Raw genomic sequence first — 23,718 nt, 5'->3', positions numbered from 1 at the left:
CCATTTAGAGAGAAGCAATGGGATGAGCAGAATTGGACTCTGAACACAAAAGCGACTGTGTTACCCTCAAAAGAAAACATAAACTAGAAGAGCTCGCGATACTAACTGGGAAGTTGAGAGTTCCCGCTAACGCATTTCCCCTTGCTGGTCAGTGAGGCCGGAGCTTGTAAAAGACACAAGAGCTATTAAATAAGACGAACAGGTGAACCTAGGTGTATCTGAGTCAATTTGCCACTATGCTTCCAGAAGTATATCTGCCATAAGAATAGAAAGGCTGAGAAAGTAAGAATCTCCTGGGAAAAAAAAAGTGCATAAATTCTGGTACAAGGACTCCATGACAGCAACTTTGTTGAGCCAAGGCTTTTTTTTTTTTTTTTTTTTTTGCTTTATGGGGCCACACCTGCAGCATATGGAGGTTCCCAGGCTAGGGGTCGAATACCAGTTACAGCTGCCGGCCTACACCACAGCCACAGCAACTCAGGATCCGAGCTGTGTCTGTGACCTACACCACGGCTCATGGCAACGCCAGATCCTTAACCCACTGAGTGAGGCCAGGGATCAAACCTGCAACCTCATGGTTCCTAGTCAGATTTGTTTCCACTGCACCACAAAGGGAACTATGAGCCAAGGTTCCCTAATTCCTCCAGGGGGTTGATTATAGTCATGCTGGTTAAGAATGCCAAATAAGAGGATTCTAGTGTCACAAATGAAGAGATGTGTATTCCACACCCAACCATAAACGACTCTGGGATTATTTACTATTTTCCAAACTCAATAAATGAAAATCTATTTAGAAGCCAAGCAAAACATAATTAGGAAAGTAACCCACTGCAGAATAATATCCTAAGACTGCATGAGAATTGGCCAGATCTGGATCTAAGAGATTTGGAGATTTTATACTAAGAAATATTAGGATATCTGACATTCTTCATTTAAGAAGAAAGCATTATCACCATAAAGACCAAATACAGTAACAGTCACTGGATCAGTACCCCTATGAGGGGGGCAGGTACCAGTATTAACCCATTTTTATAGATACTGGAAGAGGGTTTAGCGAATCAAAGGAACTTTTTCTAGGTCACACATCCAGTAGAGCCAGTACTAATATCTAACACTGTATTAGTCAGAGCTATCCAGAGAAATAGAATCAACAAAAGAGATAGACATGTAGGTAGGTAAATAGATAGATAGATAATGTATATTTATATAGAGACAAACAGAGAGGGATTTATTGTAAGGAGTTGGCTCATGGAATATGGAGGTTGACGAGTCCCAAGGTATATAGTCGGTAAGCTGGAGACCCAAGAGAGCCAAAGGCATAGTTCTAGTTTGAGTCTGAAGGCCCAAGAACCAGGACTGATAGTGTAAATTCTAGTCTGAAAGCCAATAGGCTCGAGACCAAGAAAGAGCCAATGTTTCAGTTCAAACCCAAGGGCAAGGAAAAACCCAATATCCCAGCTCCAAAGCAGTAAAGCAGGAAGAATTCCCTCTTATTCAGGAAGGGTCAACCTTTTGTTCTACTTGGGCCTTTGACTGATTGGATGAGGCCCACTCAAGTTAGGGAGTGCAATCTGCTTTACTCAGTCTACTGATTTTAATACTAAACTCATCCAAAAACAACCCTCACAGAAACACCCTCAGTAATGCTTGACCAAATATCTGGGCATCCCATGGCCCAGTCAAGTTGACACATAAAATTAACCGTCACAAGTACCAAAGCCAACTGTTCTCAGCTGGATAATGTTCTGCAATAATCTTTAATGGAATCAGCAGAATCACACCTCACAAATTCTGCAACTCTCTCAAAGTCCTTGGTAATACTCTGGAACTCTAGGTTTAGCAAATTACAGTAAGTCGTTAAAGGTTTATTTTAATAAAGAGCTTTTTCTGAAGGCAAGACTCATCCTTCCACACCTCAGGCTTTCAACGAGAGATCTTTCTTTCTGGTGGGTAGAAAAGAAACAAGTATTGCGATGAATACTTTTGTTGTTATTACTTTTATTATTGGCGTATAGTTAACAATGTTGTGTTAGTTTCGATGTACAGCCAAGGGAATCAGTTATACATATACACATATCCATTCTTTTTTCCCATATAGGTTATCCTAGAATCTTGAGTAGATTTCCCTGTGCTATTCGGGAGGTCCTGTGAGTTATCTATTTTATCTACAGTAGTGTGTAAATATTCATCCCATCCTCCTAATTTATCCCCCCCCCCCCAGAGTGAATACGTTTGACCTCTTTCTTCATCCTGCTCACGTATACCTAAGTAGATTCATCAAGCTATCAGCAGGAATCTCAAGAGCAAGAGGAGTCCACTTTGTGTATGGTGGTCCCTTAGACTAGCCTGGGCCCCAGTGGAGCTACTGGTCTCCTCATGAGACTCAGATCCCACGTGTGACAGGTCCTGCCAGCCCTCTGCTCTGTCAGCTCCAGCTCCTTGGCCTAAGAATAGGTCAGGCACTCACAGCCTAGAAGCTAGAGCCTGGGCTTGAGGAGGGACACAGAGGCACTGCCATGTTCTCCCAACTACTTTAACAGTAAAAACGCTGATACTGGATTTCGACCCTCATCTGGTTCCTTCAGTCAGTTTCCAACTGAGTGAAAACCTGGAGGAAAGAGGGTAAAGTGGGCTCTACCGTAATTACAAGGATCCAACCTCTCATATTCCAAAGGGTATGGAGAGGTCATTTGCTTTCCTCCCTCCTGGCCCTACTGAATCACACTGGTAAGTCTTCACAAAATATCTGCAATGGAAGAGGCACTACAATACCATACCATACCACTGGTGCTCTATAAGTCCTTTCTCTTTTCTCTTTTTTAAAAAAGCAAAACAAAACATTTTTTAAGAAAGACCAGTCCTGGGAGTTCCCGTCGTGGCGCAGTGGTTAACGAATCCGACTAGGAACCACGAGGTTGCACGTTTGATCCCTGCCCTTGCTCAGTGGGTTAAGGATCCGGCGTTGCCGTGAGCTGTGGTGTAGGTGGCAGACGCGGCTCGGATCCCACGTTGCTGTGGCTCTGGCGTAGGCCAGCGGCTACAGCTCCCATTCGACCCCTAGCCTGGGAACCTCCATATGCCGCGGGAGCAGCCTAAGAAATAGCAAAAAGACAAAAAAAAAAAAAAAAAGAAAAAGAAAAAGAAAAAAGAAAGACCAGTCCCTTCCATGTCGCAGGCCCTGGACTCTATGGTAGCTGGTACAGTCAGGGCATCACTATAAACACTGAGGTCATGCTGCTGGTAGCCCCTGGCAAACCAGGACTCCTTGCACTGATACTTTTGTCCTCTTCCTTCAAATCTGCGTGAGTCAGTGACCTGCTCCAGCCAACAGACTGCAATTGGGTGGATGTCACTTCAGTCCCAGGCCTAAGCATGAAGGTCTGGCTGCTTCAGCTTCTACACTCTTGGGAGCCCTCAGCTGCCAATGTGAGAAGTCCAGCTACACTGCTGGAGATGCCATATGGAGGTTCTATAAGCAGAGGCCACCCAGTGACAAAGAGGCCCTGAGGCTGCACGGAGAAACACCAAAGAACTAGGCAACAATGAAAACCGATGGAAGAATAGGGAATGAGCGCCACCTTATTAATTCACCTTCCCCAGCAGTCCCTAGATTCTCAGAGGACCACCTGAAAGAATAACAATGGGGACAACGACAGGTTGGGCTCCAGTGGCAGGGCTGTCCCTGATGAGCTGTGTGGGTAAGTCACTTCATCTCTGTGGTTTCAATGGGGGAAGCTAGTTCTCCAAGTTTCTGGTAGCAATAAAATCTTACTCTTAGTGTGAGGAAAAGGGAGCCCTTCTACACCGTTGGTGGGAATTTAAACTGGTACAACCACTATGGAAAATAGTGCAGAGGTGCCTCAAAAAACTAAAAATAGAATTGCCATATGATCTGCCATCCGACTCCTGGGTATATACCCAGAAAAAAACCTATAGTTTGAAAAGACACGGGCACCCTTGTGTTCACATCAGCTCCATTTACAACAGCCGAGACATGGAAACGACCTAGACATCCATCGGCAGATGAATGAACAAAGAAGATGCGGCATTGTATACAATGGAGTATGACTCAGCCATAAAAAAGAATGGCAGAATGCCATTTGCAGCAACATGGATGGACCTAGAAAGTCTCATACTAAGTGAAGTAAGTCAGAAGGAGAAAGACAAATGCCATATGATATCACATATGTGGAATCTAAAATATGGCATAAATGAACCTATCTACAAAACAGAAACAGACTCACAGACAGAGAGAACATATGGTTGCCAAGAGGGAGGAGAGGTGCGGGAGGGAAGGATTGGGAGTTTGGGATTAGAAAACACAGGCTGGAATATATTGGATGGATAAAAACATGGTCCTATTATATAGCATGGGGAACTATACTACATATTCTGTGATAAACAATAATGGAAAAGAATATACATGTACAACTGAATCACTTTGCTTTAAAGCAGAAATTAACACAACACTGCAAAATAACTATGCTTCAATAAAATTATTTTTAAAAATGAGACTAAGTAACTGGACTGATAGCAGAGAACAAATCAGATGACACCTCTGCAACCTGCAAGCCTCACACCCATGTGGAGTAATCAACCTTGAAATAGCCCTTCTCCAAACACTAGACTCTGTGGAGCCTGAGTCACTTAAAAAATAGCAGAAACACCTTTTAAACTCAACTCAATGGGAAGTGATACATTTCAGGTGAGCCGTGTAGTATCAGGCTTTTGCTCAGGGGAATTGTTTGGGTTTGGAGACATAATACGATGTGCAGCATTAATGCAAAAATGTACTGTATTGTCAAGGGTACATCACATAGGCAATAAATCACATATTGGTGTGTTCACTTAAATATACAGAAAATGCCTACATGTGTCTTTGGAAATCAGTAAAATTCAAGATAAATGTTCTTGACATATACATACATATTGTGTGTGTGTGTGTGCACACATCTGTATATCCACCTCTTCAGGTGGACGGTGTAACTTCCAATCAGCCAGCAGCCTATTCTGAAGCACCAAGCCTGCCTCCAAATTCATATTTTCTCACATTGTTCAGTATATTGTTGGGTAAAATACATAGGTTCAACCTGGCTGCCCTTGCCATAATTTATTCATTGGCTTTCATCGGGGAGTTCTGGCGTCTCTAGCTCTCTGATGCAAATTAGCCAGACTTCTACCGCCTCCTTCTGATGCCTTTTTACCCCCTGAGGTCTTCAGCTGTAAGACTGCATGCAATTAAACGTAAGGCTTCCCAAATTCAACCCTCCTCAGCCCACACACAGTTTTCCTCCGGTTGGTAGAATAGAACATTCTCTAAACATTTGAAAGACACCCCTCCTCCAAGCCTGTAAAGTTTCTTCCACTAACAGGGAATGAGCCAAACCACCCTGCAGTAGTCACACGTGTCAAACTCATCCCAAACCTACCATTTGCCCATAAAGCATAACATAGAGATAGTCTAAAAAGAAATTACTAGAAAATTGCTTTTCATCATAATTACCACAAATAACAAAGAAGAAACTAACTAAAGCAATGACTTAGAAAAGTGACTCAGTTTGGGCAATTACACAGATAAAAGCTATATTCAGCAAGCCGTTCACACAAATTTATCACTCCCGGCTAAGGCTGATTATTTAGAGGGCTACAGTAAATATATCACAATATGCTTCTAATAACTTGGGATATTTTTCTTAGGAGATAACAGGTCTTCATGACACTTTCAAAGTTATAGATTTACTAAGGCTATCGGTGCTTTTATAAAAAGGAGGTTTGTGTAAAAACGTTTTTTCTTTCTTCTCGAACAACAGAAGACTGATTAAGTGATGAGGACAAGAGGTATGTAAATAAGCACTAGACAAAGACCAGAAACAATGGTTTCATCTGTCTGAACCTACGTGAACTCCATTCCAAAATTTAATTTTTATAGAAACAAAAAGCACCTACCAAATGTACGACACTTAGGATATTTGCCAATTGCTAGTTCCCTTCCAACAGCTACCCAGTAGATCAGTTTGTTAGGGAACCACTGACTGAAACTGCCCACCTTGGCCAGGGACTGTTTTAGTAGCTGGCCACAACAAGAGGCCCTGATAAGGACGGTCCTGCCCTGAAGACTAACCAAGAGGATTTGGGAGGGGCCAATAGGAGGGAGGAGACGCCCAACCTCCCAGGATCCTTGGCGCTGGAATCCACCTTGGCCGAGAGGCGCACGCGCCGCCAAGAAGGACCCTGGGCCAGACCAGTATGAGCCAAGCAAGTTGATTGGCCAGAGACAACTGGGAAACTAACCCCATTCCCGGAAAGCCTGAGACTGCGGGAGTGACAGGGCAGTTCTCCTGGGTTCTTTGACCCTGCTGCTCTCCACGTGGGAGCTCCTTCCCAATGAAGTCCTTTCCTTTGTCAGCACATGTGTCGCCTCTGACAACTCATTTCTGAGTGTTAGGCAAAAGCCCATTCTCAGGCCCTGGAAGCGGTCCCCCTTCCTGCAACAAGTTGACTAAAACAAACAAACAAAGGAATAACCTGACAACACCCGTCTCCTTTTCCCTCACTTTCTCCAAGTACCTTACACACTTGACATGTCACACATGGACTGATTTCCTTATTATCCGCCCCCTCAAGAGAATGCAGCTTCATGAGGGCGAGAATCTGTTTTTCCCTGGCGTCACTGAATCCTCAACGTCTAGAACAGTGCCTTACACATAGAAAGCAGTACTGAGTGAGAGTTTGTTGAATGAATGAATGAGCAAATGAACGCACTAAGAACAGGACCAAGCATACCTGACGTTACACATTGTCAGTGTCATCACCATCTTCACTATTAATTCACATGAACTACAATCTCCCCCGGATTGTCTCTGAAATATTAGGAGCCAAAAAAAGTCTTGATTCAGTCATAAATGACAACTGACCTTGAATTCTCTTTGGGCATTAATCATCCTTTATTTGCAGGTGCTAGAGGCAACCAGGTGTTACACAGATTTTGCACTTGTATGTTATGATATATTACCGGTGTTCAGATCATGGTTAAGGCCTGGCGAGATTACGAAGCAGATTATGTTTGGGATACTTCATCTCCCCTTCTATATTTTTCCCTCTTTTTTGAGCTTTCTGTCGCTTAAAGCAAGAATTTAGGCGTTCCTGTCATGGCGCAGCGGAAATGAATCCAATTAGTATCCATGAAGATGTAGATTCGATTTCTGCCCTCGCTCAGTGGGTCAGAGATCTGGCGTTGCCATGAGCTGTGGTGTAGGTTGCACAGGTGGCTCGGATCCTGCGTTGCTGTGGCTGTGGTGTGGGCTGGCAGCTGTAGCTCTGATTTGACCCTTAGCCTGGGAACTTCCAGATGCCACAGGTGTGGCCCTGAAGAGCAAAAAAAAGAAAAAGAAAAGAAAGAACTTATTTCTCCCATCGTGGAAAAAAGTTGCCTGTAAACAAATTCAGAGTTAGCTGTTAGCGACTTAAAGCATTATCCCTCTCAGAAGGTTTGAATTTTAAGGCAGGACACTAAGGATGGAGCCTTGCTTGACTTGAGGCTCAGAATCCCTAATGTTGGAAGCTGTTGATGTGTGATGAGTCAGGGAGGCAGATAAGGAGATAAGGATGGATCCTTCCAGCGCACCTGAAGTGACATTACAGCGGGGGTGGGAGGCTACTACAACCCATGACAATGAGTGGCTCAGATCACCTCACCCTTCACTTAGAGGCTCACTCCTTCTGAACAACAAAAGTATGAGAGGCAGAGGAGCATAATGGACCCCAATGACACCAAAGTGCTTTCCAATTAGTGCTTGAAAGAGCATGGGATTGTGAGTTAAAAGCCCTGGCCCTGCCTTTAATTAAGAAAACCTAACACTGAGGTCTATGGAATGACTGGTCAACAGAGACCTGCTGTATAGCACAGAGAACTCTATCCAATACTCTTGATCATCTATGTGGGAAAAGAATCTGAAAGAGAATGGGTGTGCGTCCATGTATAACTGAATCACTTTGTTGTACAGCAGAAATTATCACAACATTGTAAATCAACTAGATGTCAATAAAACTTTTTAAAAAGAAAAGAGAAACATTAATATTTCACTGCAAAGGGCTTTAGTCACACATACATGGGATATGGTTGCTACATCAACCAATCCATCAATCTTTAAAAAGACAGATCAAGATTTGGTAATATGTGGAGTTCCCATCATGGCTCAGTGGTTAACGAATCCGACTAGGAACCATGAGGTTGCGGGTTCGATCCCTGGCCTTGCTCAGTGGGTTAAGGATCCGGCATTGCCGTGAGCTGTGGTGTAGGTTGCAGACGCGACTCAGATCCCGTGTTGCTGTGGCTCTGGTGTAGGCCGGCGGCTACACCTCCAATTAGACCCCTAGCCTGGGAACCTCCATATGCTGTGGGAGTGGGCCAAGAAATGGCAAAAAGACCAAAAAAAAAAAAAAAGATTTGGTAATATGTGGGAGAACAGAGAGATGGATAAAAAACAAGGAGTCACTATGATATACCTAAATAAAACACTTAAAAATCTTCATTTCAGCAAAAGTCATTTTGTGGCTCTATTGAGGTTTTTCAACAATAAAATTCCATGAGAATGACTCATCTAAATTGTCAAGGGCCCAATCTTTGCACTAGACAAACTGAACTCTCAAGGGATTCAATACTTCTTTGCTTTGTCTCTGATTTTAATGTCCTACAGAAACACATTTTGATTAAGTCAGTAAACGACAATGGGGAGAGAGATTTCAATTTCAAAAGCAAAGACTCAAGCAGCGCATTGACTGGGAGTTACCCCTCAGTACCTGAGCACAGGGTTTCAAAAGCATGGCCTCCATCTTCGCTCAGCATCCAATTAGAGGATTTTAAAACAACAAAAAACCGGATGACTCCATTTCACAAGCAGCATGAAAGGGAATGAAAACATACACCTAACAGTGTTGGAAACACAGGCTTTGTCATAACTCAATGACATTTTACTTAACAAATAAGAAGTCAGTGATATATGAAATTCCTCCTAAGAAATATTTTTGTGGCCAATTGCTAAAAAGAGGTGCAACAGATTAATCAACCAGGTGTTTTAGTCTCATTTTTATAGTCATAATAATTTCTTCATGCTCATCTGTACGTAATATACACACTTGAAACAAAACTCTTCGACCATCATTGAATAACACAAAACTTTCATTCCTGGAACTTAAAAAAAAAAAAAAAAAAAAAACTGGTTCAAAGTAAGCAATATAAAAATACTGAAAAGTACTAGAAAAGGATTTTTTTAAGTTAATTTCATATTTGCTTCCTTTAACACTTTTTTTTGGGGGGGGCTGCACCCACAGCATATACAAGTTCCCAGGCCACAGACTGAACCCATGCCAGGGCAGCAACCCCTCGGGCCACTGCAGTGACAATGCCAGCTCCTTAATCCACTGTGCCACTGGTGAACTCCCCTTTAACACTTTCTTAGCCAATGGGCTCAGTGAGGATAGGGTACAGCGTCAGGCTGGATGGACAGAATCTCAGAGCAACTTAGTTTAATACAACAAATACTGGAGTATCTGTTTTTTCCCAGGCATGTCAGGAGTGCAGGGGACGCTTCTGCCCCCTGGAAAGCTCTGCCCAACTTCCTTGCCCAGCTGTATCTGCATGTCACATACCTAACTCCACATTGCGCCCCCATCCAGGACCCAGACACGGCAGACCAGACCAGGAGAAGACAAGGGGCCAAACAACCACCGTCAGGGCTGGGCCAACCCGAGTCTCTCTCCAGAACAACTCAACCCTGAGGCTGAGAGGCCTGCAGTGTTGACCACGTGCGTGCTGGTCAGCAGGTGGCAAAGGCCATCTTGGGAGAAAAGTGGGAACATCGGACAGATGCACGAAAGAGACGCAACTGAGGCACGTGACAGGAGAGCTGGACAGACAGACGGGCCAGAGGTGGACAGACTGAGGCAGAGACTACAAAGACAGCCACAGGAATAGATGGGGAGAGATGACAGAGAGATAGCGACGAAGACAGATGGCGCACAGCAACAGAGACAATCAGTGGCAGCACCAGGCAGAGGTGAGCGGGAGACAGAGGGATGAGCAAGGAGGGAGAGGGAGAGGACGGAAGGCATGGAGCATGGGGGTCGGGGGGGGGGGGGGCAACAGAGCTCGAGACCATTGGAGGCGGCACAGGAGAGACTGAGACCCAGAGCCACAGGGAGACAGTGTGAGAAGCAAACCAGAGCGTCGAAGAGACAAGCATCAAGAGAGGAGAGAAGGACAAAGCTCCCTCCTGTATCAGAGGCCACCCCAGGGGCTCGGTGGCTTGGCCCATGTCACAGATCCCAGTCTAAGTCAGCCTGCACTTACGGGAAGCAGCTCCCTCTCCAGGAAACCCAACGCCAGTCATGATCCTCCATCTCTTGGCTTGAGAGCTGGCTCCCTTCCCCTAGAAAGTGGGACCAGCCAGCCTATAGGGACATCCCAAGCTCCCGCCCGAACGTGCCCTGGGTCTGAGGTGCCTCTGCTAATGCTTTATACAACTCGTTCCTGCCCCACATCCCGCTGGGGAGCCCTGCGCTCCCCCCGCCCATGCGCTGCTTTCCCTGAAATAAAGGACATCCGACTCTTTTCCTAAATCGCCTTTGTTTTGCCATCTGACAAGACTAACAGAGGAAGGTGGCGCACAGCACAAAGCTGGGCAGGAGCCCTGTGCCCAGGCAGTTCCGCCAGGTGGGAAAAGTATCGAGGGGAACGTTATCCGACAGAAGGAGAATGACCTCCTCGGTCTTTAAAAACCATCAGTTTTCCTTTCAAAACAGCAGGTAGAACACAGCGTTTACGTCGTTCCCGAATTATGGTTGAAAAATTCAAAGGAATACACCCACAACAACAAAGAGAAGAGCTCGGTTTCTGGAAGATGAAAAGTAGGTGGAGGATGATATGGGGCAGAGGATGCCACGATTTTAAAAACCCAGAGGGATCCGGAGGGGGCTGATGGGCCCAGGAGGTCCCTGGAGAGATTCAGGACACCGAAATGCTAGCTACTACCTCGGGCAGGAATGGGATTTGAACAAACTCTGGGAAAGCACCTGGACGTCTACGGCGTGGTACCTCTATACAATGGAACATGACTCAGCCCTACGGAAGAATGAAATAATGCCACTGGCAGCAACAGGGATGGACCAAAAGATTATCACACTAATGAAGTTAGAAGTGAAAGGCAAACATCGAACAATACCACTTCTACATGGAATCTAAAAAAAAAAGGGAGTTCCCGTCGTGGCTCAGTGATTAACAAATCCGACTGGGAACCATGAGATTGTGGGTTCAATCCCTGGCCTTGCTGAGTGGGTTAAGGATCCGGCATTGCCATAAGCTGTGGTATAGGCCGCAGACGTGGCTCAGATCCTGCGTCGCTGTGGCTGTGCTGTAGGCCGGCGGCTACAGCTCTGATTAGACCCCTAGCCTGGGAATCTCCATATGCTGCGGTAGTGGCCCTAGAAAAGGCAAAAAGACAAAAAAATAAAAATAAAATAAAATAAAAACATAAAGGGTACAAATTAACTTAACTGCAGAGCAGAAAGACTCACAGACTGAAAAACATGGTTACCAAAGGGGACAGGTGAGGGTGGGTGGGAGGGATGGACGGGGGGTTTGAGATGGGCAGGTGCACACAGAGGTATATGCAATGATGGGCCAACAGGAACGTGCTGTAGAGACCTCTACTTGGTATTCCGTGATCCTCTATGTGGGAAAAGAATCCGAGAGAGAATGGATATGTGTATATGTATGATCAGGTCACTTTGTTGTACAGCAGAAATTATCACAGCCTTGTAAATTAACTATACTTCAATAGAACTTAAAAGCATTAAAAAAAAAAGTGAATTGGAAGATGGAGATGAAGATTAAACGCAGAACATAACACAAAAAGACAAAGATACAGAAAATAAAGAATTTAGGAGGTTAGGAAACATGAAGTTTAGACTGAGAAGATGTAATTTAGACACATTCAGATGTTCAGAAAAAGATTCTAAAATGAAGGGAGCAGAAGCACGAAGTAATGAAATGCTGACGGGAGCCGGTGGAAGATGCCCATTCTCAGCTTTAGGCATACGCCCAAAGAGCTCAAGCCAGGTGAACAGAAAGAAATTCTTACATAGACTTGTTATGTGAACCTGAGGGAATACACAGGGTCTTAAAAGTTACCAGAAAAAAAAAAAAAGTATAACGATGAGCCTGAAAGCTGATTCCTTAAAAAAAAAGTGAAATAGAAATTCAAAAGCAGCTGAATCAACCTTGTAAATCAACTATACGTCAATGAAGCTTTAAAAAAAAAAAAATGAAGTCTATGGAGAAAAAGGCCACTCACTCTCCCACACACACCCTCCTCCATCCACACACTCGGCAGCCAGCTGTTTACCTCTCAAGAAAAGAAACACGTGGGGCTGGCTCGGAAGCAGAGTCCTCCAACTGCAACCTCCATCAGAATTGCCTGAAGGGCTTAGAAAGACTCAGGTAACTGCGACCCATCCCCAGAGTTTCTGATTCACTTGAGAGAAGGCAGGGCCCAGGAATCTGCCTTCCTAACAAGTTCCTAGAGATTCCACCACTAGAAATTAACCAAAGGCCATTTACTTAATCTTGTTATTAAGCACAGTCTCTGCAACAGGAATGATGAGAATGGCCCAGAACAGAGTCACACTGAGATTAGAGGAGATGAGGCATGGGAACCCTTTGGCACACAGCCAGGCACACATGTGAAAAGGCTCTTTAATTTATCCAAGGTCAAGGTTACAACCAATAATTATAATTGGTGCTTATGACTGTTTTCTGGCTTCTCACGGTTCTTGAATTCTGAGATTACGAAAGGGCACGAAAACAGAAAAGGAACATGAAAATAGTTCATCAAGCCTGCAGGTGAGCAGCGTGTGGACTGAAAAGCAAGGGCAGGTACATGATGCCTTCGCCAGGTAGAAGACAGGTGGTTTCAGTGAGGCACAGCCCCCCACCAAGTTCACACCCATAACAGACAGTGGTCTGGACGACAGGTTGAGAAAGTTCTATATTCAGAGAATGAGTAACTGGCTCTACGGCCAGAGTCCTGGCAGGAAAATAATGACACACCTAAACAGGTCATCAGTTGAGTGTTTAATAAAGGAACTATTTATAAAAGCATGAGTGAGGTGCCGGCAGTAGGACGCTGGTCAAGCAACTCTCTGATGGAGAAAAGGCCCTGATTTATATACCATGTGCCAATTTCTGAGGTGTAAATACTCCCACGTGGCAGAGTTCAAACGACCAAGATGAAGGCCCTGAACCAGAAATACAGAAAGATGGGCATAACCAGATCGTGAGAGACAGTCCCAGCCAGCGGCACCTGCCCCGCATGGCACGCAGGAAACCAAGAGGGTAAGGGCAGGACCCCAGGACCGGTAACAGCTGAAAACCGCGAGCTTTACCCAAACCCCGAAAGAGTGAGGTCCGATACAGCATTTGATCGACGGAGAACAGCTAGGCTGTGGTGATGACCTTGCAGGGAAGAAGCTGGGAGAATAAACAGCACATCCTCGCCCTCTTCCCGACCTCATGGGGGTACAGAGCTAGCCAGGAGCCAGGAAGCCAGCTACTGACACAATCCCCGGTGGTCAGTCTCCCGGGATGAAAGCTGGTTGCAGAAGAAAAGAGACTGGCTCTAGAGAGTCAAACACGATATGCCACACCCTGGACTTGCAGACGCTCAAACACAACCTTAAAGACTGTGGCGCAGAACTCCAATCAACGCCATCTCAAGAATGCTGAGCGGAAACCAAAGTAAAGAAAATTAAGACCTAAAAATCCATGTAGATGAAATGAAGTCTTATCAATTCAACTCCATTTTCTTTGCCATGCTTGTAACGCTCTAGTCTAAAACATGCTTTCCAAATTCACTCTTAATAGAAACCTAAGTTAAGCAGGAGATAAATACCAGTAAAATTTGCCAAAATAGCATCATCTTTCCATTGCCGATGCCAGCATTCTGAGAATGCTGGTGCCAGGTGCCCACATCCTTGCTTTAAGGGATGGAGGAAGTAATGAGAGGTCACTCCTCTTCTTTACAGAAGTGCCTGATGTCATCGCAGACCCTTTAAAAAGTGATGAGAAATGCAATTTTTGAGGCACTCTCCATTAATAATCCACATGAATAATTACAGGATTGATTCAGTTGATTTCAGAATATCAGTTGTATGCAACAGAGGACTAATTAAAAGAGCTGTCGTTTTAATTGACAGCGTGAACAATCCTAGGATGAGTAAGCAAACTGATGCTGCTTGTTGGCATAACTCTATAAAACCCAATCAGGAGAGCTTTAAGTAGTTTTGTCATTAACAGCTATGCATGACTGTTAGAGCAGAGGCCATGAGAACGGAGGGAAATGCTCAAGTTGGCCAAATGCAATCTGTTCAGCAAGACTGCACTTGCATAAAGAACAGCCAGAGCCTCACACAAATTCCAGCAGCTAAGATAAGCTGGAAACTCACAACAATGGGTGAGCAACCCAAGACCACATCCCAAAGAAGACAGAGCAATGAGACATCCCAGAGGAAGGCAAGGTTTTTAAGACAACTTGCACCACATCAAAACAAAACCTCATCCTAATACAGCCCAGGGAATTATATCCAATCTCTTGTGATAGAACATGATGGAAGTTAATATGAGAAAAAGAATGTAAATATATGCATGACTGGGTCACTCTACTGTACAGCAGAAATTGACCCAACCTTGTACATCAACTGTACATTCATAGAAAAATGCTTAATACATAAAATTGAATAAAACTAAAAAAAGAAAAGAACACAAAAGTTCACACATCCTGCAGTCTTCCCCTTTAAACTGACATTAGGGATCTGGTCGTTCCACATCCAATCTGACAAAAAAAGAAATAACTATAAAATCTAAGAATAAGTTTGGGTGAGATGTTTATAACGGAAAAAATGTGTGGTAAGTACAGAATTGGCACATCTCTCAAATCTTTGGCGAGGTTTACAGGGCATGTTGGTCTTCGGGATGGATGCTTCAATGAGCCCCAGCATCGCAAACATGTCACTCATTTTGGGAGTCCTGCCTCTAGCACAGCATGCGACACAAAGGAGTCCACCATGGAAATGACTGACCAGAAGCTGGTCTTGGGTGGAGTTCCCGTCGTGGCGCAGTGGTTAACGAATCCGACTAGGAACCATGAGGTTGTGGGTTCGGTCCCTGCCCTTGCTCAGTGGGTTAACAATCCGGCGTTGCCGTGAGTTGTGGTGTAGGTTGCAGACGCGGCTCAGATCCTGCGTTGCTGTGGCTCTGGCGTAGGCCGGTGGCTACAGCTCCGATTCGACCCCTAGCCTGGGAACCTCCATATGCCGCGGGAGCGGCCCAAGAAATAGCAACAACAACAACAACAACAACAACAAAAAAAAAGCTGGTCTTGGGTTTTCATTTTCCTTTGTCAAGAGTTTGGATTCCTCCATGAAATCAGTGCCCTTCCTTCAGTCATTTGGTCTTATTTCTTTCACTAAAATAAACATAAAACATTCACCTCCTAGTCCCTTCTCATGTCCAGCTCCAATTCTTACATAATCTGTCCCCAGGGCTTCTCAATTTAAGAAAATGAGTATCCTCCTACTAAGTGAAGTGAGTCAGACAGAGAAAGACAAATCCAGATGATATCACTTCTATCTGGAATCTAACATACGGCACAAATGAACCTTTCCACAGAAAAGAAGCTCGTGGACTTGGAAAATGGACTTCTTGTTGCCGGGGGGTGGGGGGGGGGGAGTGGGATGGACTGGGAATCTGGGGTTAATTTAGATGTAAACTATAGTCTTTAGAATGGACATGCAATGAGATCCTGCTGTATTGTACTGGGAACTATGTCTAGCCACTTACGATGGAGCACACTGTGAAAAAAAGAATATATCTATCTGTGACCAGGCCACTTTGCTGTACAGTAGAAAATTGACAAAACACTGTAAACCAACCATAATGGAAAAAGTAAAAATCACTTTAAAAAAAGAAAACGAGTCTCCCACACATACATACACACACACACACACACACACACACACACACACACACACACACCCTTGCATGTGCCCTGTGCACACAATTCTAACTGAGAGTCTTCCACACCCATTACAGTCCTGGTCAAGGGACTTCACACTGTGAGGACATTTAACCACAAGGTAGGTCCCAAAGGAAGGGGCACGTTTTCTTTGCATGTCATTTTTGGATCATGTGCTCACTAATAGCATCACTCTGAGAGACCCTGTTTTATTGGTCACTGACTGTTCAGGCAATGACATTAAAAGAGAAAATCGCTAGTGCTGGCAAGGGTGTGGGGGCAGTGAAAACCCTCACACACTGTTGGTGGGAGTGTAAACAGGTAACTGTTCCGCAGCACCCACCAGAGTTAACCAGAGGCATCCTGGGGGGTTACCCGATATGTGCCCGAAAGACACGTGCAAGAGTACCTGAAGTAGCCTTAAGAGCAAAAATCTGGAAAACGCACATGGTGTGGGAAGCGGTCATCGAGTTGACCCTCGCGCAGGACCCAGGCCAGAGGCGCCCCCCCACTTTGTCCCTGGAATGCACACTCGGCCCACTCTTCGTTCCTACAGTAGGACCCATTCCCAGGAGGAAGAAAGGCGGTGCTGAGACTGAACACAGGACGGAGCCCAGTGAAGGCCTCTATTCAAACCTTAAATCTTGGCAGATGCCTGCGGAGATCTGGGTTCTCGCGGTGCCCAAGGCAAGCTTCGTAAGGCAGTTCCCCTGCCTGGCGACCCAACTGGAGCGGTCTGCCTCTTTCTCCCATCTCTCCTTGTCCCCCCAGGCCAGTGTGCAAACCAACACATGTCCATCAACAGCAGAATGGATATCACACCACAGAGTACGACACAGCAGCGAACATGAACCGACGACAGTGCCCACAGCAACAGCGGTGGGCAGCCACATCCCTGCGGCATGGCCTCAGGTGTGCAAAGCTCAGAAACAGACCACACCAAGCTGGTGTCCAGAAACGCACGACCAGGTGGGGAAATCATGGGAAAATGACGATCGCCATCAACTGAGGAGAGGTCTCCCTTCAGAGAGTAAGGGAGTTGGGAACAGCAAGGGCCCCGGGCCTTCTGGAGAGATGGCAGGATCTCACTTAGGTGGAGACAGCACAATGTTGGCTTTACATAAATAAATGTGTTTTATTACGGTATTAAACAATAAGAAAGATTTAAAAAAAAAAAAAAAAAAAAAGAGAGAGGGGAGTTCCTGTCGTGGCTCAGTAGTTCACGAACCGGACTAGTATCTATAAGGACAGGGGTTCAATCCCTGGCCCTGCTCAGTGGGTTAAGGATCCAGCTTTGCCGTGAGCTGTGGTGTAGGTCACAGACATGACTCGGATCCCGCATTGCTGTGGCTGTGGTATAGGCCAGCACTACAGCACTGATTCGACCCCTAGCCTGGGAACCTCCATGTGCCACGGGGGTGGCCCCAAAAAGACAAAAAAAAAAAAGATAAAAAACAAGAGAGGAATAAAGACAACTGTTATTAAACTACCTAAAAAAAAAAAAATGGCTTTCAAGTGGCAAAAGGCGTGGGCTGGGTGGGTTTTGCACCACAGAGCAGACTTGGAAAGAGTGGGACCTGTTAAGAAGGCAGATCTTAGCGAGACCAGACAATCACAAGAAGAAGGAGGAGGGAAGGAGGGAAGGGAAGAAAGCTACTCACAATGACAGTCGCTCAGAAGGTTCCGAAGGAAGTGAAGGTCCCATCACTGAAGCCCTCCAAGCATGGGCTGGATGAGCCCTAGGAGGGCTGTTCTGGAAAGAATCACTGCTAAAAGAACTGGAAAGCAGGTCCCTTCAGACCAAAGAGTCTGTGGTTCTTTCTTTCTCACCAATTACAGGGGTTTAAAGAAAGAAGAAATAAAAATCCACTAACTCTGGTCCAAATATCCTCAGTGTATAAAGCAGATACTCACTTAACAAAAAGGGCATCCTTGAATAAATAACTGAAGCATATTTTAAATGCTCGTTTACAAGCCATTAACTCTCTAACCAAAAATAAAGAGGACGGGAAAGAACCAAGGTGCCTCAAGGCAGTGCTGAAGAAACACCGCCCAGGAAGCCCAGCCCAAAGGAAGGGCTAGTGTTAGAACCAAGCCAAAGATTCCATTCACATATATTCTCTTATGACAGATTATTAAAATATGTGGATTTCATAACAATCATGGAGTTTGGAAACCGTGTTGCCTGGCTTTAAATCATGACACTCAACCTCTCAATCCCCCAGCTACTGTCAGTCAAAAGACTCAACTTTCGACGCTTTCAGAAAAAGACAGCTGAGCCTGGGTTGAAGGTTATCTTAGCACATATTACAAAGGGGGAAAAAAAAAAAACAGCTGTTGAGCTGGTAATAATCGAGATTATAACCCACTTCCTGTTCAGAGCAACAGTGGATTTTAACCAGTTCTCTGTTTTATAAATATTCCCATGGCTCAACACCTCTGTGAGGAGACACAACATAACCCACGGCTCTCATCCTGTTTGCTAACTACTTCTATCAACAACCTGAACCAACTCAACACTATACAAAAACACAGCTGATTTTGCAATCTGTAAATTATACATGTGCATAAATCTGTACCAAAATGTGTTGCGTTTCACTCCCGCTAACATGCATGGGTTCTTAACTGGCACCTACAATTGTTCGATCTAGGTTTCCAAACACTAAAACATATGTTCTGCCTGGAATGGGACCGTTTAGGGTAATATTTTTGTAGTTTCCTGGCATTAAGGTCTGCCAGCCTTCCTAAGACAGATCCATTTGCTTCAGCGAGCATTCTGACAGTAAGTGCCTATGGATTTAAGTAACCATCAAAAAATATTCTGGAACGACATTTTCCAAACACGAATATAAAGAGAAACAGGTTGGCTTTGCTGATGTGGCCACAAAATCAATTGAAGGTTCTGAAATGATCACAAGCAAAATTAAATCAAATCTGGGGTGCTAATAATTCCTGCGGACTACTTATAACAAGGCAAAAAAAAAAAAAAGCAGACAATCATCAAATCTCTCCTTGAAATGGTTTCAGAATGTATCAAAGAATGCTAAACTAGATTTTAGTCCCACCAACAACAGTGAACTCCGATGTCAGGTCTAAATAGGAGATGATCATTGTACAACTATAAATGTAATAAATTCATTGAGTAATTAAAAAAACTAAAAAACTAAATAAATAAATAAACAGGAGTGGCAACCAGGAAACATTATAGAAGTGGGACAAAATCCTTAGACCGACATTCATTACATGCAACTTACCAAAGGTAAGGAGGATTTCTTGTTTTCTTTTGTATCCCCAGAGTTCAATAAACACACACAATAAATCTTTGTTGAATGAACAAAACCAGTGACAACTGCTGACTGGTCCCAGAGCTGCCTCTGACTGCCTTTTTCTAACTCTGCCGCTTATTAACTAGCTTACTAACTAGCTGTACTACCAAGTACTTCACCTAAGGATTCTTAATTCCTAAAATTCTAAAATGGAGAGACCCTGCACCTGCTGTGCTGCCTCAGGAGGATCAAAGGTGATATTCTATGAAAAATGGCTTAATAGTTTACAACAGGCGCAGGCATAAGTGCCCACATCCCCACCTGTGCCTCCTGCTAACCCACTGACCAAGGTGAAAACACTGCCCTTCCTTGAAACAGAATTAGCTTCTCCTTTGCCCTATTATTCTGTTTGGATGCGGTAGCATGGCTGTTAGCCAAAATGGACGCTGTTCTTGTTGTTATAACATTTTCTTGCATCTCCACTGGGAACTTGTGCTTCTCTAGAGAAAAGAATGGTAAAACAAGGAAGATCGCTGCGTGGCGTAGCATAAGGAGCAGGACTCTGGGGTCCAGGGGCTGAGGGCCTCAGCAGTTCTGCCCTAAAATACTTGAGAAAATGTGCTTGCTTTCATTTCTTCATTTATACAATGATCAGGAAGCAAAGGCAGACGACACAGCATCTAAGGTCTGTCTCATCCAATAGCTCTGGCTTCCCAGACACCAGATATTCAAATGCCCCCAAACAAAGCCAGGTCGATTTTTCATCAGCATATAATGAGAGTTTGTTGTTTTTTTTTTTTAAGGATAATGAAAACTGTTCCACAGGCTAAGTCATAAAGGCTGGAGCAACAACGATGCTAGGCAAAGGACGAATGATCCTCTCCAAAGAAAAAAGTCACTTCATATTTCTAGGACTCAGTTTTATGATCTGTAAAAGAGGAACAATAATACTGCATAGGACCCCTGGAGGAAATACCTAATAAAATGATCAAAAAGGATTGTTATTTTAAGGTGAAATGCTATTTAAATGCATTAATGCCCCCCCAAAAATGGGGGCTGGTGGATTTTAGAAAGAAATAATCAATAGGTTTAAACAGACTTTTTCCATCACCATGAAACAACCCAGTGCTTGTGGATCTTGCCATCTTTCCAAGAATCCAAACTGCTTTTTCTGCTTGTATCCAGGAAATAGGATAGAAAGGGGTCACTAAAACCTTAAGTCCTACATTTCAATCTCAGAATCTTTCTTCCTGATACAACAGATCATTTTCATCGTTCATCCAACTCTCCTCCCAAAACATTTTGGTTTTGTTGTCGATGTTGTTTGGTTGGTTGGGTAACTGAAGTCAAGCTGTTGGAATTGGTGCTGAAATTAAAGTGCTCATGTTAAAAACGTTGCCAGCTACTTATTCTGTTGACACTCTACATATGCTTATAGAGGGCAAGTGGCTCTAAGATCACTGAACAGGAAGGTATTCTGCCTTCTCATCTCCAGGTACTGTTTGTAATTATGTCAGCTCTGGAACTCTTGTCTTTTGTTATTATATCGTGTTATTACCTTCATAATTCTTTTTTTTTTTTTCGGTCTTTTTTTTTTTTTTTTTTTTGGAGCCACACCCACGGCATATGAAGGTTCCCGGGCTAGGAGTCGAATCTGTGCGGCAGCTGCTGGCCTACGCCAGAGCCACAGCAACGCGGGATCTGAGACGCATCTGCAACCTACACCACAGCTCATGGCAATGCTGAATCCTTAACCCATAGAGCGAGGCCAGGGATCAAACCTGCAACCTCATGGTTCCTAGTCAGGTTCGTTAACCACTGAGCCAGGACGGGAGCTTCTAGTTCTGTAATTCTTAAGTTCTTCCTACAAGCCCAAGGAACTGTGTGACTGTTACATTTGAGATTCTCTCACTGCTCTCTTCCACTGGAAAATATAATAAGGTATATATTAGTTTCCCCTCTAACTAAAAGAACACTGCCTCTTCACCAAAAAATGGAATCATCATTGATATTTATAAGAAAGTTGATGTCACCGGCAATGAGATCCCCAACACCAAGGCAGTCTCCATCTCTCAAGAGGCCAGTAACAACGGCAATCACAGAAAATTAACTCTGAAATGGTGATTTGACTTAAAACTCCATGAACACCTCCAGCTTTTTTATGGCAGAAGAGTTCGTGGTGGCTGTTCAGGTCTCCCCAAGAAATGGCTCTGACCTTGTTCTAAAAACCACCTGAGTTTGAGTAAGGAAGACCTTGAAAGGTGATTGACCAGAGATTCTTCAAGAAGCACGTGACAAATGATCATTTCTAAAAAGTACGTGAATAATACATGATGATTTGCTATCTGAGTTGGTAAGTTTTTTTATTATTACAAGATAAAGTTAAATCACTTTTTAATTAAAGAGTGTGTCCTAGCAGCCAAAGTCACTTTCACGCCCTTGCCCTGAATCTGTAACTAAATGGAAATAGAAGCCCATTGTTTTAACCCAAGCTCCTTAAGGCTCTGTAATGGTGATATTTACACATTTTTAAAACCCATTTCCTGAATTGGCTCTTCATCCCCTCCTAATAGAATGCTATCTGTCTCTGGAAGGAGAGGAGTCCAGGAGCCTACAACTGGCATTTTAGCGGTTGGATAAAGGAGTGTGCACGGCATCTTCCAACTGCTGGACTCCTGTTTGCTCTGCAAGTGCTTTAGCGGGGAAAGCGTGGCTGTGGGTACCAAAGGCGCTTGAAATGTGTCCATTCCATCCCTGCTTCTAGGACTGTCGCCTCCCACCGCTTCAACCGTTCCTAATGCCACTGGGAAAGAGAGGAGCTGGGAGCACTGGTCTATTGTGTAATGGATAGATTTACAGGTTCGGTAAGTTTGGGAATACGTAGGTGAACAACAGTTACAGACATAAAACACCTCTGTGGTTCGGAAGAGAGGAAAGATGACAGGTTTGTATCTGTGACCACCTGGCCAGCTCTGCACCTGTGCTCTTCCACTTTCCACCTGGGTCCAGGAAACTCTGCCCCTCTGGAGTCTTAACCCCGAAGAGGTGGGTGGGTGAGGAGGTGGAATCAGGCAGCCTGCAGCACGTCCCTAGATCCCCACGTCCCTCCACTTCGGACTTTGGAGCTGCGGGATGGAAGGTGGAAGCAGCTGCAATCCCTCCACTCCGGGCTGAGACTCGGAGTTGCCGGTCTCTACTGGGGCTCTCTCGGGGGAGCGGTGGCGCGGTGGGGAGAGGCCAGAGAACCCTAAGAGCCTTCGCGGAGGAGCGGGGAGCACCGACGGGGAACGCGCTGCCGTTCCTGCTGCTTCCAGCTTCCCCATCACTTTTCCCAGTACTTTGCTCATCAGCTGTCACACTCCCTGGAGATGAGACCGAGAAGGCGCGAGAAAGGCCCAAAGAGCGTCCCCAGGAGAGCTCTCCTCTTGGATGGGGGCTCATCAGACCCGCCCTGCCCTGCCCACCTTTCCCAGCCTCCAGGAGGCAGCCCCCGGCGCCCGCGCCGCGACCCCCGGCAGAGCCCCGGGTTCTGCTGCATCTGCTGGCGCCGAGCGGCCAGAGGCGTCTGCGATAAAAGGCACGGATAAAACGCCGGGGTAGCGAATCCGAACGCTCCTCTTACCATTGGACCGCCGGACAATATTCTCCAGAAATGTGTTCTGCGGGGCCACCAGTCCCTTCCTGCCCCCGGCCATGGTCATCCTCCCGGCACCTCAGGGTCTGGGGCGTCCCGGTGCGGCTTCTCACGGCAACAGGAAGCTGGGCGCGGGGCCCGCGTGCGATCCCGGCTCGGAGCGCCCCATGCGCCCCCCGGGGACCCGGGCGGCCAGGGGCGGCGGCTCCCTCCGGCTTCCACCCTCGAGCCCTCTTCGCGCCTCCCTCCCCGCGGCCCGCCTCGCAGTGCACTCGCGCGGGCTCGCCGCGCCGCAGCCGCCTCCGGGTGGGCGGAGGGAGCCACCGCGCCCGGGCCCGCGGCGCCCCCTACCGGGCGCGCGTCCCCCGCCGGCCTGCGGGAGACCGAGCGGGACGCTCGGGCCGACGACGCCGGGAAGCCGAGGGCGGCGGTGGGCCAAGGCTGGAGGGGCAGCGCCACCGTCTGGCCGCAGCCGGGAGGCGGGTTCAGGACGCGCCTCGGGCTGGATGGCCGGGCGCGCGGAGTCCGGCGGGAGCGGGATGCTGTCCCTCCTCCTTTGCTCTGTTTCAGGCCAGAGCCCTTGGGACCTCGGAGGCGCTTGCAGCGATCTTCCCGCTGGCCACTAGGGTGTCTTAGCCTCAGCTGTGAAAGTTGCCTACCTGGATGCTGAAGCCAGTGTTTGACCGTCGAAATACTGAAAGCGGTCAGACTTGCAGAGTGACTGAGTGAGCTCCAGGAGAGCTGTCTCGGG

The 23,718-nt window shown here is 45.8% G+C and overlaps 1 protein-coding gene across 1 annotated transcript in view; it reads right to left on the bottom strand.

Annotated features, from left to right (window-relative positions):
* KCNH1 (potassium voltage-gated channel subfamily H member 1) overlaps positions 1 to 23,220 on the bottom strand; it is a 375,464-nt gene extending 352,244 nt beyond the window's left edge. Inside the window, 1 exon segment of the mRNA XM_021063876.1 lies at positions 22,956 to 23,220. Within this exon segment, the coding sequence (XP_020919535.1) occupies positions 22,956 to 23,034 (79 nt within the window). The 5' untranslated portion in view covers positions 23,035 to 23,220.

This window comes from Sus scrofa, chromosome 9, assembly GCF_000003025.6.
Source record: "Sus scrofa isolate TJ Tabasco breed Duroc chromosome 9, Sscrofa11.1, whole genome shotgun sequence".
Taxonomy (NCBI): Eukaryota; Metazoa; Chordata; class Mammalia; order Artiodactyla; family Suidae; genus Sus; species Sus scrofa.
This window is presented reverse-complemented; position numbering and strand designations above follow the sequence as displayed.